General features: G+C 55.4%; 1 protein-coding gene across 20 annotated transcripts in view; it reads left to right on the top strand.

Annotated features, from left to right (window-relative positions):
* The window catches only part of DNM1 (dynamin 1), a 40,332-nt gene that overhangs the window by 1,949 nt on the left and 20,915 nt on the right, over positions 1–17,468 (top strand). For 16 of the 20 annotated variants that reach the window (XR_004424652.1, XR_004424654.1, XR_004424659.1 and 13 more), the window contains exons 2-10: positions 9,919–9,992; positions 10,326–10,475; positions 10,830–11,033; positions 11,324–11,422; positions 11,517–11,677; positions 12,700–12,842; positions 12,961–13,096; positions 13,269–13,336; positions 16,188–16,326. Coding sequence is in view for 12 of the 20 variants with exons in the window: in XM_033122985.1 (XP_032978876.1) it covers positions 9,919–9,992; positions 10,326–10,475; positions 10,830–11,033; positions 11,324–11,422; positions 11,517–11,677; positions 12,700–12,842; positions 12,961–13,096; positions 13,269–13,336; positions 16,188–16,326 (1,174 nt within the window). In the remaining 8 variants the exon portion in view is untranslated. Of the gene's footprint in view, positions 1–9,918; positions 9,993–10,325; positions 10,476–10,829; positions 11,034–11,323; positions 11,423–11,516; positions 11,678–12,699; positions 12,843–12,960; positions 13,097–13,268; positions 13,337–14,454; positions 14,594–16,187; positions 16,327–17,468 lie in introns of all 20 variants that reach the window. The other 4 variants (XM_033122989.1, XM_033122979.1, XM_033122981.1 and 1 more) reach the window with 1 other exon arrangement.

Consider the following 17,468-nt stretch of genomic DNA (forward strand, 5'->3'; position numbering starts at 1 on the left):
CTCATAGATATCCAGCACTTTACAGTGTACAAACCACATTCCTACCTTTCATCCATTGAATGTTTGCTGAACTCCTGCTCTGTGCCAGGTTGTGTGCTCTGGGCAGGTGCTGGTGGGGAAGGCGACCTTAGCTCCCATCTTCTGTGCCCTTCCCATGTGCCCACACCATGCTTCACAAGATGGTTCACAACAGCCCCATGAGGCAGGTACCATGGTGCCTAGATGAGGAAACTAGACCTTGAGGTTAGATGCCTCGCCCAAGGTCACATAGACAGTGCCTATTAGACTCCAGAGCCCAGGTTCCTAGTCTCGACCTTGCACAGCCTCTGAGAGCCAAGCCCAGTACTGAGCACAGGGACATGGAATGGTATGGCCTCCATTTTCCCCATCTGTAGGATGGGAACAATGATGGCTGCTGCCCTGCCTTCCTGAGACGGTGGCTGTGGAGCTCCAATGAGTCCATGGGTGTAAAAGTCCTTTTGTCAACACGTGGGGGCGGGTATTGATAGTTAGGTTTGGGGGCCTGCATGTGCCAGGACAGACCTGACCCCTGCCTGCCCTTTTGGAGTTTACTGTCCAGGAGAGAGAGGTGTCAGTCTGTAGGTAGCACAGCAGGCCAGCCCGGCCACAGCTGACTTCAGCAACTCTTTGTCGAGTGATGGTGCAGGATGTGGACTCTGGCCCAGGAGGCCTGGGCCCTTGCGCTGCTCTCCGAACCCTAATGCTCTTTGACGGTGGCCCTGGAAGAGGCTGCACCAGGTATCCAGATGCAGGCCCAGGGTAGAGCAGGTGAAAAACCAAGGTTCAGTGGGGCCCCCAGCAAGCCCTGCCTGCTCCCTCATGGGCTCCTGACCTCTCTACCTAGGGCTGGGTCCCCAGACTGGTGAGCATGGTAACAGCCGCTCAGCCTCCTGGGACTTCCCAGGAGTCAATCCCCCATGGAGAGGAAGTGGAAAAATGCATCAGAGGAAGTAGAGGCAGCTGTAGGCCGGCCTGGGCTCCCGGGCTCCCAGGAGGACCCTGTTCTCAGCTCTGCAATGGAGGTGGCCAGCAGCTGCCCAGGACCCTGCTCGGACTTGTCTGATCTATGCTATTTCTTCATCCCCCTTTTACAGAGGGAAAACTGAGGCTGATTCGTTCAGTCATTTCAGCAAACACTCATGAAGTGTCCACAGTGTCTCGGCTCTGGGGATTCTATGATAGAAAAGACAGAAGCTCTGCATTGCAGAGAGAAAACTGAAAGAGTGAATCCAGAAGAATGTGTGTGAAGAAGACACCTGGAGAACGTGGTCACTGTCGGGGAGGAGAGAAGGGCTGCTTTCCACAGGGAGGTCAGGGAAGGTCTCTAGGACGGAGTGGCATCTGAGATGAGAACTAAGGGATGAGAAGCCATGTGGAGAGAAGCATTATAGGCTGAGGGAACAGCAAATGCAAAGGCCCTGGGGCAGTAACAAAATTTGGTGTGTTTGAAGAACAGAAAGGAGCCACTGTGGTTGGTGTTTGGGGGGCACTGGGGACATGGTATCAGAGAGGGAGATGGGGGCTAGACCTACAAGGTCCTCAGACTATGGTGAGGAGTTGGGTTTGTTTTCCTTATTAGCAGAAGCTTTTAAGTAGTGGAGTGACTTGAGCTGATTCCAGCAAGTGTGTGACTTAGGGACGTTAAGAGGGGACAGGAGACAAGTGAGGAGGCTGCTGGGATGAGCAAGAGGTGATGGGGCCTGGACCAGGCTTCAGCAGTGGAGAGGAGGGACAGGGTGTGGTTTAGGACATATTTTGAGGAAGGTCCCACAAGACTGGCCCGTGGATGGGCTGTGGAGGGTGAGAAAAGAGGGATCAAGGATGACTTCAGCATCTTGACCCTGGGTGGGTGTTGGTGCCATTAACGGAGTGTGGGAGGAGCAGGTGTGGGGGCGGGGATAAGATCAGGAGTTTGGTTTTGAACATGTTGAGTCTGAGATGTAGCGTGTGCAGTGTGGGAATGCAAGTCTGGAGTTCAGGGAAGGTGGGCTGGGAATATAAATTTGGAATTCGTCCTTGTAGAGTAGATGAGATCATCCTAGGGGTACTGCAGATAGAGGAGTGTGCGTGGGACCCCAGACACCCCAGAATTTCATGAGCAGATGCCTGGTGCTCTAGGCTCTGCTTTGTCTGACCCCGGCTGCCTACCCCTCCTCCTAATACCCATCAAGCTCCAAGAGTGGGGTGTCCTAGGACAAGCTTCCAGGCTCCAGCACCCCAGCCTTTCACTCTGGTGCCCAGGCAGGTTGACAAATGGACAGAGCCCACCCTCCCTGCCTGCTTGGCCCCCGGAGAGGCCAAGGCCAGTGGGAATGTGGCAGAGGGTCTGAGAGCTCAGGCTCTGGAATCAGACTGAGGTTTGTAGCTCAGCTGTGCCACTTACAAGCTGAGCCCTACTCAGCTACTATTTCCTCATCGGATGGGATTGCGGTAAGCGTTGAGATAATGCCTGCAAAGTGCTCTGGGGAAGGCCTGGCATAGAAGACACACCAGTTCTGTTCCTGCCTGGGCCAGGGTGGGGCTAGGGGTGGGGGACCTTCTCCATCCAGCGTGAGGCAAGGGGCTGGTGAGTGAGCCTCTGCCCAGAGCAAGCATGGGTAGCCTGGGAGGCAAGGTTTTGGGTTTCCCTGTGAGCCGCTGACTCTGCCTACCCCACTCAGGCTCCCTGCCTCTACTAGTCCTCTCGCCTCTTCCTCCACATTCTCATCTCAGCAAGACCTGGCGCTCCTCTCTGGCCTCTGAGGGCCCCTCTCGTGGTTAGCTTCAGCCCTTCCCATGGGGGGCAGCCCATCCCCCCTACTTAGTTCTGTCTCTTCCTCTGAACATTTCGGGATACACTTTAGTGGTCCCATTTCCCAGATTTTGAGACTGAGGCCAAAGAGGAATAGGAGATAACGGAGACATCATAGATAGAAAGTCACTGACCAGAGCAGGCAGAGGGAATTGACATCTCCTTGGCACTTGCAGCGTGCCAGGCACTGAGCATATGGCTGTGAACAAGCCGGACCATCCCTGCTCTCAAGGGGGCTCACAGCTGAGTGGGACAGACAGACGCTAAATCACACAAAGAGCTCTTTTGTTGTGTGTTTGAAGAAGGGCACGAGGAGCTTGGCGTTGAAGGCAGAGGAGTCGTCAGGGGGCCAGAGAAGGCATCTGAGCATTTAAATCTGGACCCGAGCAAAAATACGTCTTCAGGCAAATGAGTGAACATGCTCCAGGTGCGGGGCCTACCTGAGCAAAGGCCCAAGGAGCGGAGGCCACAGGAAGGGTGGGAGGCTCTAGTGGCCCCTGGACAGCCACCTCCACCCAGAGAGCCCATGTTGCTGCCTGCAGGGCAGACACACTGCTCAGAGCATGCTCCTGCCACAGGTGGAGACAGGCCCATAGCTAGACTCACGGCCCGCCTGGGCCAGAGACCTCTTCCCCAACCCCCGCCCCACCCAGTGGAGCTGGGAATGAAAGGTGACTCTGGCAGATGGCATCAGCTTCTGCATCTGATCCTGGCGCCAGAAGAATCCTCGGGTCTTGGCTGGGGTCAGAGGGTCAGAGCCTCAAGGGAGGGGATGCAGGCAAGCTGGTACAAGGGACAGGAGCCGAGGAAGCCAGTCATGGCTACAGTGCTATAAGAACAGAAACAGAGGCCCATGTGCCATATGTCTAAATACTCCAATTATAAATCAAGCCACGGGATTGCTAAATACAATACATTCTGCCCTCCCACCTTGACAAACACACCTGCATAACAACCTGGCAGGCTGGTTTTGAATTTAAAATTTCAGAGTTCTGTGGTGGGATGTGGAGGAGTGGGAGCAGGTGGCCCTTCTTCCCAGGCTGCCCCTCTCTTCCCACTCCATCCTGTTCCACAAGGGGCCTCCTGGTTTTGCATGTGGATACCCCAGCCCTCATATCTCAGCTCCATCCATACCCCAAGAAAGGATCCGCCCTTGTCCCCGGACTGTCTCCCCACAGTGAGGACAGCCCTCCGGAGGGCAGACCCTAACATGGGGCTTGACATTGCTTGAGAGAGAATTCCAGGGCACTCAAGCGTGGCCTAGGAGAGGTGCTCCAGCTGGGCACCTTCTCTTGGCCCCTGGGGACCCTTTGCTCTGTGGACTGTGTCCCATTTCACTGATGGGGAAATGGAGGTTCAGAGCAGGGAAATAATTTAACAGTGGAGCTGAGCATCCTTCGCATCAAACTGCTGTGCTAAGGGTCCAGATACAGCTCCCGACTGAATGACGGGAAATGTTTATGGTGAGCTGTTGGGTAGCTCCAGCTGCCACCTAAGTGTGGGGAGGAGTCCTGTCTGTGTGTGGACATGTGAGGAGCACCTGACTTCCTGTCTCTGAGCCTCAGTTTCTCCCCTGTAAGATGGGGAAACTGGTCACAGCAACTTCAAACAGCCCTGTGCCGGAGTAGTCAAGAGGGTGAAGATTTCTTAAACAGCTTCACTGGGGTGTAACTTACAAGCCATAAAATTCAGCCGGTGTTAGTGCACAACTCAATGATTTTTTAGCATATTTATTTACAGATTCGTGCAACCATCATCACAGCTAATTTTAGAATACTTCCATCTCCCCCACAAACCACCTTGTGATGATGTAGATTGGAAAGCCCCCCGGCAGACTCCCTGGCGATCAGTCAACCATCCATCAGTGTTTGCCATGATTATTATTCTAAATGATAAAATGTTCACAGTGGTGCTCCCCAGGTGTGGCAATGATGGTTGCTTTTTTATTTTTTAAACATTCTAGGTATTTTCTGAACATTTAAAAAAGGGAGAACATATGATTTTTAAAAGTAGGGGGCAAAAGAAAAATCTATTTCCCTTTTGAAAATATAAAGTCATCAATGCTAGGAAAGAAGGGAAGGAAGAAGGAAAGAAGGGAGGGAGGGAAGAAAGGAAAGAAGGAAGGAAGGAGACAAAGAAGAAAGGTAGGAAGGATGGAAGGATAAGATGGAGAAAAGATCATAGATTTTCTTTGCTAGAGGAAATGGTTGTTGTGGAGACAGCGCCTGACCTGGGGTCCAGAGCCCTGGGTACCCGTCCTACCCTGTCACCAACTTGCATTATGATCTTGGACAGCACTCTTTCCTTTTTGTACCTCACTTTCCATATCTGTACAGTGAGGGTGATGACAGGACAACTGGAGGCGCTCATCTTGAAATCATTCGTTTGGCCAACAGGGGTGCCAGGCATGGCTGGTATGTGGCAGACTCCGTGCTGGGTGCTGGGGACACGGTGGTAAACACTACCAGCCAGTCCCTGCTCTCAGGGCATCAGAACATGAGGGGAAGCCAAGGCCAGGACTGCCCTGAAATGTTCAAACCTCTGCTGGAAATTCATGGGCTGTGTGACACAGGCACGCCTGGGGCCTCCTGGGGCAGGGGGAACAGAGAGGGACTTGTTTCCTGGAGGCAGCCTCACCTCCTCCCAACTGTATTTCTTGGCCCGTCTGCTCCCTCACCTCCACCCCAGCTCCCTGCTTCAGAGGGCACCTCAGAACCCACTTGGGCCCCTGGCCTTCCACTCCCAGGGACAAGATGTGGCTGAAAAGATCCTGGCCCACTGCTTACTCTTCCAGCCCCCAGGAAACCCACCTTCCAGCTCCCTCCCTCCTGCATTATTTGGTGACACTGTTGTGGGAGCCCAGCCTGTGTTTTCAGCTTGCTTAACAAGTTATCATAATTTATAATCACAACAGCTACGATTAATTCAGGAATTAACTTATATAAACCTCATAGCAGCCCATTTTACTGATGTGGAAACTGAGGCTCAAAGAAGTACGGTCATTTATCCACAGCTACACAGCTTCTAACTGGCAGCTCTGATATTCAATGCTGGGCCTATCTGACATCAGAGCCCAGGAAATAGGAGACTTATACGGATGACAGCCACTGGGTACATGCCAGACCAAGCATGATATCCTCTGGCATAGTTTGCATTCAACAGGACCTGGCAACCAGGGTCCCTGTGCTCTGGCCCCAGATCTCAGGCATCCAAGTAGGGGTACCTTTAGTGTACCTTCTCCAGATCCCTCTGGGGGTGACAGTGCCAGTTCAGACAGGAAGCATGTGCTTTGGAGGTCCTGAGAGGTGTTTATTTCATCCTCCCTGTGCTTCAGGGTTGAAGGAGCCTCTGCAGATGGCAAGGCAAGGCCTCCCTGGGAAACCACCATCTGCCCAGAATGAGTGGGGAGAGCTGGCATGCCACCATCCATCCTGCCCACACGGCCACCGAGGCTGGTGGGCCCGACACACTTCTCTGGGCACCTGTTCTCTCCCGCTCAGACAAACTAGGACTCGGGTGGGAGGTGCACGAGCATCACTGGCTGGAGGTTGCATCAGGCCCAAATCCCCGATGGGGCGGTGACAGGGAGCACGTTAACAGAGCGCCGGGGGAACAGTGTGTCCAGGTGAAGGCTGGAGCTGAGAAACTGCGAGGCCTGAGCCATGCTCCCTCCTTTGAGTTGTGTGAGCACCTACTAGGTGTTGAGCCTGTGCCCAGCGCAGGAGTCTGGCAGGGAGTGAGGCTCTCCCAGTCTGGACAGGGGAGCCCACCAGGTGCTCTTCAATGCCTGTCCAGGCGTGGGTCCCATCTCGGTCACCGCTCTCACCACCGTATGTCCTCATAGCTCCCTGCTCCTCTCTGGACCTATGTCCCACCTTGTGGACAATGATGGGAGGAGAGAGATGGCGCCTGAAAGCTTCTCCTCCTCAGTGTCCATCGTTTCTATCCAACATTTCGTGGCCAAAATCCTAAGATACGAGTCAGTGGCCGGAGGAGGTGAGGCACAGGTTCTTCAGGATCTTGGATTCCTTGCTGCTACTTGGCAATCCTCCTAGGAAGGAGGCTGAGAACAGGAGGCAGTCCTCGGCAGCCCCCTGCAGCTGCTGAGCGCCTACTGTATACAGGGCACAGGCTAAGCTCTTTCCGTCGAAAGTCTCCATATGCCACAGCCATATGGGGTAGAGTACATGACGCCCAGTTTATATCACACCGGTCCACAGCTGAGGACTCAGGCCCAGAGCGAAGCAACTTGCCCAAGGGCACCAGGCCCAGGAATGGCCAAGGTGGGATTCGAACCCAGGGCCTATGCCTGGCACTAAGTGATCCTTAAACTTGAAAGAGAACATGAAAATCACATGGGGAGCATGTTTAAAATTCAGCTCCCCTTCTCCCCTCCTCTGCCCCACCTCTCCAATTGAGATTCTAACCCAGCAGGTCTGAGGAATATGCATTTGAACAAGCTGCCCAGGGAATTCTGATGCCCTCCTGCCATATGAGGGCCTCACTTTGAGAACCTGGGCCATGGCAGAGATGGGGCCCCTTCCCACGCGAGCACCCCATCCCCACCCTAACCCAGGAAATGCTGGTCTGAGGACGGGCTCTGCTCCTACATATGGCCCTGCCCTCTGATCTCCACTTCCCATAAGCTGCTTGTCCTGTAAGTAGTCCTGGGGCAGGGCTGGTCCAGACCCCGGCCACCCCCTCTAGCCTAGCCCTGGGCACCTTCTACGCGGCCCCTCCCAAACCTCTGCCCCTCAGGCCTGCCAGGGCCCAGGCCTGCCATGGGCCCATCTGTGCGGGGGAAGGGCTCTCAGGGAAGAGCTCTAGGGAAAGTCCGTGTCTCTGCAATGGTGGGGGCCTCTCTGTGGGGAGTCCCATCCTTCCCAGCCCCTCCTGCAGTTTCCATGGCAACTACTGTTGCCATGGTATTGCTGGGTGAGGAGCTAGTGGGGAAAAGAGTGGACCCCAGGCCCCCATTCCCACCCCAAGCTCTGTAAGAACAGTGGCCTGTTCCAAATACTAGGGGTCACCCTTCCAAAGGAGTCAGTAAGGAATGGGAGAGAGAGGGAAAGGAAGTCCATCCACACGGTTAATCACCTCCTTCTCTGTGCTGCCTGCTGCACCTCGGTTCCAGCACAAGTCACACTGCATTGCATTATCTGTTTACTTGTCTGTCGTCTGTCTCCCCCCCACACTGAGCTCCTGGGGTGGGAACTGTCTGACTCATCGTCTCCCCTCCCCAAGGCCCAGCACAGGGCCTGGCACAGAGCAGCTGCTCCTAAATGTGTCGTAGGCAGAGCTGAAATGAAGTCAATAAAAAGCCACGTCTGGCTCCTCGAGTTTAGGGAGCAGCAGAGTTTCCCAGGGAAGTTCCCAGGCTCTGGGGTCCAACAGACACTCAGGATTAAATCCCAGCTCTGCCAGCCCCGACTGGTAACCTGGGACAAGTCCCTCCACCTCTCTGAGCCTCAGTTGCCACATCTATGAAATGATCATTTGCCTATCAGAGCACTGTTTGAGGACTTGGGGATTCGGTCAGCATTTATTAAGGACCTCTTGTGTGCTAAGCCTTGTGCTGGGCACTGGAGTACAGTGGTGGGGGACAGAAACATGCAAGCCCTGCCCTTCTGAAGCTCGCAGTTTGGCAAAGTACAAAGTACTTGCCTAGCACCTAGAAATGATGAATAAATGCAGGATTTATCATCCTTCTCCTTCTTCCACGCAAGTGGCTGAGTCCTCCCCATTATCTCCCCAGAGGGAACGGCAGGGTAAGGACACAGGAGGAGGGAGGCCTCCACAGGACCCCAAGAGAAGGCCTGGACCCCAGGAACCTGGACCTACTCTGTTGTCCCCGGGACCCTCTGCCCCAACCTTGGGGTTCAAGAAGCTGTCTGAGTCCCAGTCAGGTTCTGGGCTGGTGGCAGAAGCGCAGGATTCTTGCTCTGGCTCTGTCCCAGCCCTGCATGAACTTCAGTGTGTCTTTTCCCCTCCCTGGGCCTCTGTGTGGCTCTCCATGAATGAGACGGCTGACTGGATCCTTACAGTCCCTCAGACCCTAGCTTCCTCTCCCCTTTCCTGGGTCCTGGGGATCCCGTGACTGTGGGTTCTGACAGCCTGATCCCTGGGGAGGCCTCCACCCCCAGGCCTGTGCTGGCCTGGGTGGGGCCATGGAGGAGGGGAAATGAGAAGAGTTGACAGGACAGAATGAATTTGTACCCACAAGAGTTAGCCAAAAGGGCCGCTGAGGTTGACATCAGCACAAGCAGATGTCTGAGGTATAGACATCGGGTCTGGGGGCAGGGGGTGCCTTTGGAACCCCTTAGTCCAGTTCTTCAAGGGAGCTGGGTCTCCATGGGATTGAAGAGCAGGGAGCTTTCACTGCAGAGTTAAACTGATCTGGGTCCAGGGTCTGCTAGTTAGATACCAGCGGCGCAACCTGAACATCTCTGAACCTCAGTTTTCTCATCTGTAAAATGGGGATGATAACAGCACCTACCTCACGGGGCTATCGTGTGGAGTCCCTGAGATGTTGCCCACAAAGAACCTGGAGTGCAGTAGGCACTTAGGCATGAGCTCTTTTCCTTGCCTCTTTCTTCCCCCTACCCCCCTCATCCTCAACCCCAGCCCGACAGGGCCCTGGGAAGGGGAAGTGAGATGCAGCCCTTCCGCACAGCGGAAGGGAGGGGAGGAGGTACAGCTCTGTTTCCTTGGAATCCGTTCTGTGGCCACTGGACACTTATGCATGTGGGGCACCCTGTGCCTCAGTTTCTCCTGCCTTGACTGGAAGTGGCTGAGTTGGGACAGGGACTTCCCATTGGCTCAGAACCAACATAAGGCAGACCTGAGAGAGGCCTGGGAACTTGTTGGTCTTGTCTCTTGACAGCTCAGATGCATCAATTCTGTGACCCAGGGGACTTGGGGAGCTCTTTTCCACCTTTCTGAGCTACGGTCTCCCCTTAATGACCTGAAGCCTTTGGGCTAAGGTGTGATGGGATACTATGGGGGAGCGTTGGAGCCCCTGGTGGCAGGACAGGTGCACCTAGGACAGAGGGAACCTCCTTGGTCCCTGACCCTCCTCTCACCTCTGATTCACCTATTCACCACAGGGACTTCCTGCCCCGAGGATCTGGCATTGTCACCAGACGGCCCCTGGTCCTGCAGCTTGTCAATGCTACCACAGGTACGTGCTCTCCTCCACCCAGCAGGCGGGCTGGCCTCTCCAGTCCCCCACCCCATACCCAAGGTTCAGCCTAGCTGCTGAACTAGCTTGCTGTGTGACTTTGGGCAGGGCTTCCCCTCTCTGGGCTTCGATTCCCCATCTGGACAGTGGGGATACAAATCCATAACCGAGAGGCAGCGTTGTTGTGGGGAGGGAGGAGAAGGCAGTGTTTGGGGTGGAGTTCTATTCCCAGTGGTAGATGGGACGCAGGTGGGTTCCGGGCTATGATGCTGACTCCCCCACCTTCTTTCCAATCCTCCCATCCCCTACCCCCCACCCCCGCTTCTGGAGCAGAATATGCTGAGTTCCTGCATTGCAAGGGGAAGAAGTTCACCGACTTCGAGGAGGTGCGCCTGGAGATCGAGGCTGAGACCGACCGGGTCACCGGCACCAACAAGGGCATCTCACCCGTGCCCATCAACCTCCGTGTCTATTCACCGCATGGTGAGGAGACCTGGCCCCGCCCCCTGTTTCTGGGCTCCCTCGCTTAGTCCTGCCCCTTAGGACTATTTTCTTGGCCCCACCCCTTTGCTGGCACCTCCCTGTGTGGGCGACCCTCCTCCGGCAGACTCCGCCCCCACAGTCCCCTCCTCTGAGCGTCCTGCCCCCAAGCCTCACCTTGCCGTGACTCCGCCCACTCCTAGCCACGCCTCCAACGGACTGCTTTAGCCCACCCAGTGTCTTTCCTTAACCCCACCCATCTTCGGCCATTCTCCCTTGGGCCGGCCCTGTTCCTGAATCCGCCCGCCCACGGCCACGCCCCGTGCCTTCAGCCCGCCCTCTCGCCGCCCTGTCCAGTGCTGAACCTGACCCTGGTGGACCTGCCCGGAATGACCAAGGTCCCAGTGGGGGACCAACCTGCCGACATCGAGTTCCAGATCCGGGACATGCTTATGCAGTTTGTCACCAAGGAGAACTGCCTCATCTTGGCCGTGTCCCCGGCCAACTCCGACCTGGCGAACTCCGATGCCCTGAAGATCGCCAAGGAGGTGGACCCCCAGGGTAGGTTCCTACCTGAAGCCACCAATGGCGCAAGGCCCTGGGGGTCTATCCACAGTGTAAGAGAGAGCCACTGGAGGGTCTAAGCGAGCAGTGGTGAGATCCAATTTATGCCTTTAAAAATCATTTTGGCCACTCTGTGGAGAATGAATAGGGGTAGGGAGAGCAGAAGCTGGCAGTGAGTGATGGAGGGAGTGGCGAGATGGGGGCAGCAGTGTGGGAGTGAGAGTGCATGGGGCCTCCTGTGTGAGGCAAGAGCAGATGTAGACAACCCTCTCCTTGCTGCCCCCCAGGTCAGCGCACCATCGGGGTCATCACCAAGTTGGATCTGATGGACGAGGGCACAGATGCCCGCGACGTGCTGGAGAACAAGCTGCTCCCCCTGCGCAGAGGTAGGCAGGCCACTCCCCTGACCCACTCCACTGCCTTCCCTTCACCCCTGCTCTCTAAAAAGCTGGTTGACCCTGACCTCGACCCCATCCACAGGCTACATTGGGGTGGTGAACCGGAGCCAAAAGGACATCGATGGCAAGAAGGACATCACGGCTGCCTTGGCCGCCGAACGCAAGTTTTTCCTCTCCCACCCATCCTACCGCCACTTGGCTGACCGCATGGGCACACCCTACCTGCAGAAGGTCCTCAACCAGGTAGTGGCTCAGGCCAGAATGAGGCCTGGAGAAACCAGCATGAGAACAGAATCATTTAAGTGTGTTTTGTGAGGGTCACCAACAGAGGTTAGCATCCCTATTATACAGATGAACAAACTGAGGCCCAGAAAAGCAAAGGAATTTGCCCACTGTCCCACAATGAAGTAGCAGAGCTTTGCTGACTTTTCCCTTTCCCTGTCTGGGGCCTGGGAGGGGAGCTCTGGAACCCCTAAGGATGGAGAGAAGACCAAGACCTTGTGGGGAGGGTGGCACTGGCAAGGGCTTGGGTTTGGAGGCCAGTATTGGAGTGTACACGGCTGAAGACCTTGTTTCCTTCTGAAATGGGGAGAGGCTGACCTGGAGAGGGGGACAGCAATCCCAGGGGCTTTCCTAGGATGTTTCTCCATCTGGACTGGGGCTCCCAGAACTGAGACGTGCGTGTGTTGATAGGAGGAAGGCAATGGGGAATGCAGTGTGGCAGGGGACAGGATTGGGGAGTCTGGAGGCCAGAGTCCTGGTTCCAATCCCAGCTTTGGTATTCACCCAGAGACACTCTCCAGCTCTCTGAGCCTCTACCTCTGCATCTGTAAAATGGTGATAATGATGATAAGACACTTTTTTAGGGTCATCGTGAGGTTCAGGGAGATACCGTGTGAGGACATAGCCAGAGTGAGGACTTGAGGAGGGGACAGCTGCCAGCCATCGCTGCCCCTGAAGCAGACCATGGCGTCCGAAAATATTAAATTAGTCAAAAAGTGGGTGATTTCAAATAAAAATCTAGATTGCTGGCTTCTTTGAAAATTGAGTTATTCATTCATGAATTCAATGAGCACCTGCTGTGTGCCAGGCGCTGCCCTTAGTCATCTTTTGTTCTGGTGGGCAGGGCTGTGGCTGCCCACTCCAGCTGTCTACCTCACCACGTCCACGGCCTGCTCCCCGGCACAGCCCCCCTTGCGGCCTGACCCTGTGGGCATTCTGGATTTGTGACCACGGCCTTAACCCTTATCTCACCCCCACCCTAGCAACTGACGAACCACATTCGGGACACCCTGCCGGGGCTGCGGAACAAACTTCAGAGCCAGCTGCTATCCATCGAGAAGGAGGTGGACGAGTACAAGAACTTCCGCCCTGATGACCCAGCGCGCAAGACCAAGGCCCTGCTGCAGTGAGGCCCTCCCCACCCCTGAGCTGCCCCTTCCCCCAGCATCTCGGCACAGGGCTCTCCCGGGGCCCCCTCCACTGGGCTGCTGCCACCCCCTCAGGCCACACCGCTCTCCCCCCAGGATGGTCCAGCAGTTCGCCGTGGACTTTGAGAAGCGCATTGAGGGCTCAGGGGACCAGATCGACACCTATGAACTTTCGGGGGGAGCACGCATCAACCGGATCTTTCATGAGCGCTTCCCCTTTGAGCTAGTCAAGGTAGGACAGGCTCCCCGGGGCAGGGGGGCTCAGGACTCTCCCATGTACGCCTTTCTGACCCCACCAGAGGCCCTGGTGCCCAGCCCTGGGAGCGGGGCAGGCCCCCATCTTGACCTCCCCCATCAGGTAGCAGGACAGGCCCTGACCAGCCATCTTTTGTTCTCGTGCGCAGATGGAGTTTGACGAGAAGGAACTCCGCAGGGAGATCAGCTACGCTATCAAGAATATCCATGGCATTAGGCATGTATTGGGAGGGGGGTGGCAGGGGGGGCAAACCCCGGAAGGCAGGGGATCTAGTTCAGAGGCACACGGATTGGTGAAGCTAACCTCCCTAAGGAAGGACCAAGAGTCCTGGTCCCCTCAACTCTGACTTTCTGGCCCCCAGCTCGGGCAGGCTCCGGCTGGGGAGATGGATGGGAGGCTTGGGCCACCACCATTGCTACAACCTGTTGTTCTCCTCCTTTGCTATTCCTGGGAACAGGGCCTGGAGACTGGACTAGCTGGGCAGAGCTCAGGACATAGGTGGCTGGGTAGCACCCTCTGGGTCTGGGCCCTCTGCCCTTTCCTAGGGTTCGACAGCACCCCCAGTTCCACCCAGGTAGCTACTCAAAGCTGCCCGAACCACTGAGTAGGGCTTGGGGTGGGGCGTCTAGGTATTGGCTTGTGTCCTTTTATGATGGGACAGGGCCTCTCATCACTCCAGCCCCTCCGTGGTCCCAAGAGCCCAAAGTGGGCCCCATCCCACCCCACTTCCCTCCTAGCCAACCCCAAGGTCTGTGGAGCAGGAGGGGGCACTGGGAAATAGAAGGGGGTTAGACCCCCTTCAGGAGCCCATATTTACACGATGTGTTCTTTCAACGAGGAAATTTAAAGTACCTGCTGTGTGCCAGGCAGTGAACAAGACCAAAGTGCCCCTGTTTTCATGCAGGCTCAATTCCAAGGTTTGGCATGGAATTTACAGACTGATAACTGCATTGGCCAAGCCCCAGAAAAAAAAAACAAAAAAAACACCTCTCTTAGTCTTTAAATAAAATGCTCTATTCCTGGAAAGGCTCTTCAAGAGAACCCAGTTCGGCAGTTTTCAAACCATAGAAACTTTTGTATGAACAGAAACTTAAGAGGAAGCAGGACTTGAACGCAGTTATAAGCAGACCTTGTCTTGTCCCAAAGAACATCAATTGATCGTCCTTCTTTAGAATCCCTCCTGCCCATTTTACAGATAGGCACAATGAAGCCCAGAGAGGGGTAGTGGGAGGACCCTGAGGGCAGAGCTCAGGGGAGTGGGGCAGGGCCCTGGCCTGGCACTCCTGGTGAGAGCTGGCCTGTGACACTGCCCTTCTCCCGCTCTGGGTGTTCAGAACGGGGCTCTTTACCCCAGACATGGCCTTTGAGACCATTGTGAAAAAGCAGGTGAAGAAGATCCGAGAACCGTGTCTCAAGTGTGTGGACATGGTTATCTCGGAGCTAATCAGCACCGTTAGACAGTGCACCAAGAAGGTAACCTGGCGGCCCAGGCCAGCCCCCGCCTCTGCCCCCATCCTGCACTGCTGCCAGGCGCTCCTTCCCCACGTCTCCCACTGCCTCCTCGGTAGCATGTACAGACCTCAGCGGGGTGGGGGAGGCAGGTCACCACAGACCAGGAGAGGGGGGCTCTCCGAGGGGGCCTCACCCGTCTCCTGGCCGCCAGGCTTAGGAGACCAAGAGATTAGACACTAGTACAACAGGGTTGATGGTGGCTGTCGACCCTGGGAGCCCACCAAGAGCCCCCCCGCTCAGGAAGAAGAGAGCTTAAGGGGACCCTGAGCCTCCTCCCTGCCCTCAGAGGTGAGTCATCTTTGGGGCTCCAAGGAGGGGTCTTGGGGAAGCCTTGGCCCTGGTCACAAGTGAGGTACAGGACCTTTTTGGGTGCTGCTCCAGGGGCCTGGATGGCCAGAGGAGTGCAGAGGACCCAGGTCCAGCAGGTACCCTGACTCCCCCCCAAAGCCCTTCATCCTCCCCATTCTCACCCCAGCCTCACTCAGGACCTGCTCCGTCCCTTCCATCCACATCTGGCCTTCCAGAGACAGAGTCCTCTTCCATCTGCTATGTCATCTGAGCCTCAGAGAACCACCCAAGGAGGGCAGGGCAGGATGGCACCCATTTCACAGCAGGAAAACTGAGGCTCAAGAGATCAAGGTCATATTAGCTAGGAGGTGACAGAACTGTTCCTGGAAGCCAAGGCTTTGGACTCCAAGTCCAGTGCTCATTCAGTTTTACCCCCAGCCTCCCTCCCTTTCCTCTCCCCACTGCTGCCCTGGCCCCTCTCTATCACCACCTCCACTCTTTCTGTCTTTCCTCTTCTCTCTCTTTCTGTCTTTCCAAGCTGAATTGTTCCAGACCCCTTTGGAGGAAAGGCAACAGATACCCCTTGAGGAGAAAGGGAAGGGCAGGAGTAGAGCAGGGAGCTGGAGAGTGGAGGTCAGGCAGCTGCACTGCAAACTCCAGGAGGCATTATCTGCGCTGTAGTCTATGCAAATGGAGCCCCCTGGAGTTGTGCAGTGCACAGCCTGGGCAGCTGGATGCAGCAACCCTAGTGAAGGTAGGGAATTGTACTGGGCTTTGGAGTCAGGGTGAAGTGAACCCAAGAGGTATTGGGAAACCTAGAATTGAACAGAAGGGGTGGGTGGTGTTCTGGCCTGGGTTAGACCCTTAGGAGGGCCCAAGGCTGTGGCAAAGATGACATTGGAAAGAGAGGGCAAGCTCAGTGTAGCTGAGGAGTGGGGCGAAGCCCTGGGGAGATGATCTGAACTCAGTAAGCGGCCTTGTATAGAGCAGGGGCTTGGTCCTTCAGAAGCACCCCCGTACCCACAGAGCCCTGGGGGATGCTTGACAGCACCTGGGAGGTGCCAACCCTGGGTGGTGGTAGGGGGGGCTGGGTCCCACGCTCACATTGTCTTCTGTTCTCTCTCTTTCTCTGTGTCGGTGTCTCTCTCTCTTGCCCCATGCCTGTGCCATCCTCCACCCCAACCCTGGCCCTGCTTGGCTTTCACTCCTCCCCTTCTCCTCACCCACCCGCCCACCTGTGGCTGCTCCTCCTCCTCCCCGGGTGCAGGACGGGCCTCTTCACACCTGACCTCGCTTTTGAAGCCACAGTGAAAAAGCAGGTGCAGAAGCTCAAAGAGCCCAGTATCAAGTGTGTGGATATGGTAGTCAGTGAGCTCACGGCCACCATCAGAAAGTGTAGCGAAAAGGTATGGCGGCCACCTGGGTGGGACTGGGCCTGGCTGTCCCTGCCTCATGGCCACAGCCTCCCGTGGGCACTAAGCAGGCCTGGCAGCCTCTGGGCCACCCATTTGGATGCCCATGCTGGCCAGGTGATTCCCGCCCTGAGGTTTCGTGCCAGCTTATAACCCTGGGTCTACTTGTACTCACAATCCCTTCAGACCCCCATTTCTGCCAGAAGACTTTGCTCCAACCCAAACATCCTCAGTGGCCCCTTCCACCAATAAGAATGACAATGACAGCGAGGATCATAAGGGGATGGCTGCTACTTTTTGAGCACCTACTATGTGCCAAGCATTGGATTAGGTGCTTGCCCTTGTTATTTGACTTAATCCTCTCAACAACCCTGCGAAGTGGTAGTATTATCCCAATTTTACAGATGATGAAACTGAGTCTCAGACAAGAAAAGCAGAGTGGGATTCAGATGAGGGAGGCTGAGGGTAGAGATCAGGGATCGGGGCCTCTGGGGTGGGAGACTCTCTCAGTCCCTCGAAACCAATTTGCCTCAAAGCATATTGGATTGCTCGCCTTACAGTGATCTATAACGTGTTTGGCAGGGTCAGCCGCTTTTGAGTCGTCCGTGACCTTTAGATGCCTTTTTCCTATTTGTCTGCTTTTGGGCATTTGGATCATTTTTAGCCAGGTTGTCTGAAGCAGTTCTTCCCAGGGGAGTGCAGGAGCATCACTTGCCTGGGGGAGCCTTTCCAGAATCAAATGCCAACCCCTCCCTGCAAAAACCTGAACCAGAACCTCTGGGGGAGGGTTCAGCCTGGTCTGTATTTAAAAAAGCTCCCTATTCTGGGGAGGTGGGGGCACAACTGCCTTAACTTTGTTTCAAATAAGTGTCAGTTCCACGGCTCATACACACTTAGCCTTGTGCACACTTTTCACAATCCTTTCTCCTTTTTGCCCACTTTTGTGTCAAGTGGGGATAGACTAAGCTAGTTAGCATCCACTCAGCGCCTGCTCCAGGTGGAATCAAACCTGGGCTGGACGCCCCCATGCCCTAGTATTTTTCGTGGCATATGTCATGGTCTCACTGCATTGTGACTGCTAAGCAACACTGTCTTACTTTTGTCAAACTTGGAAAAACATCCAAGAGTGTGTTTTG

This window comes from Rhinolophus ferrumequinum, chromosome 12 (genome assembly GCF_004115265.2).
Source record: "Rhinolophus ferrumequinum isolate MPI-CBG mRhiFer1 chromosome 12, mRhiFer1_v1.p, whole genome shotgun sequence".
Lineage (NCBI taxonomy): Eukaryota > Metazoa > Chordata > Mammalia > Chiroptera > Rhinolophidae > Rhinolophus > Rhinolophus ferrumequinum.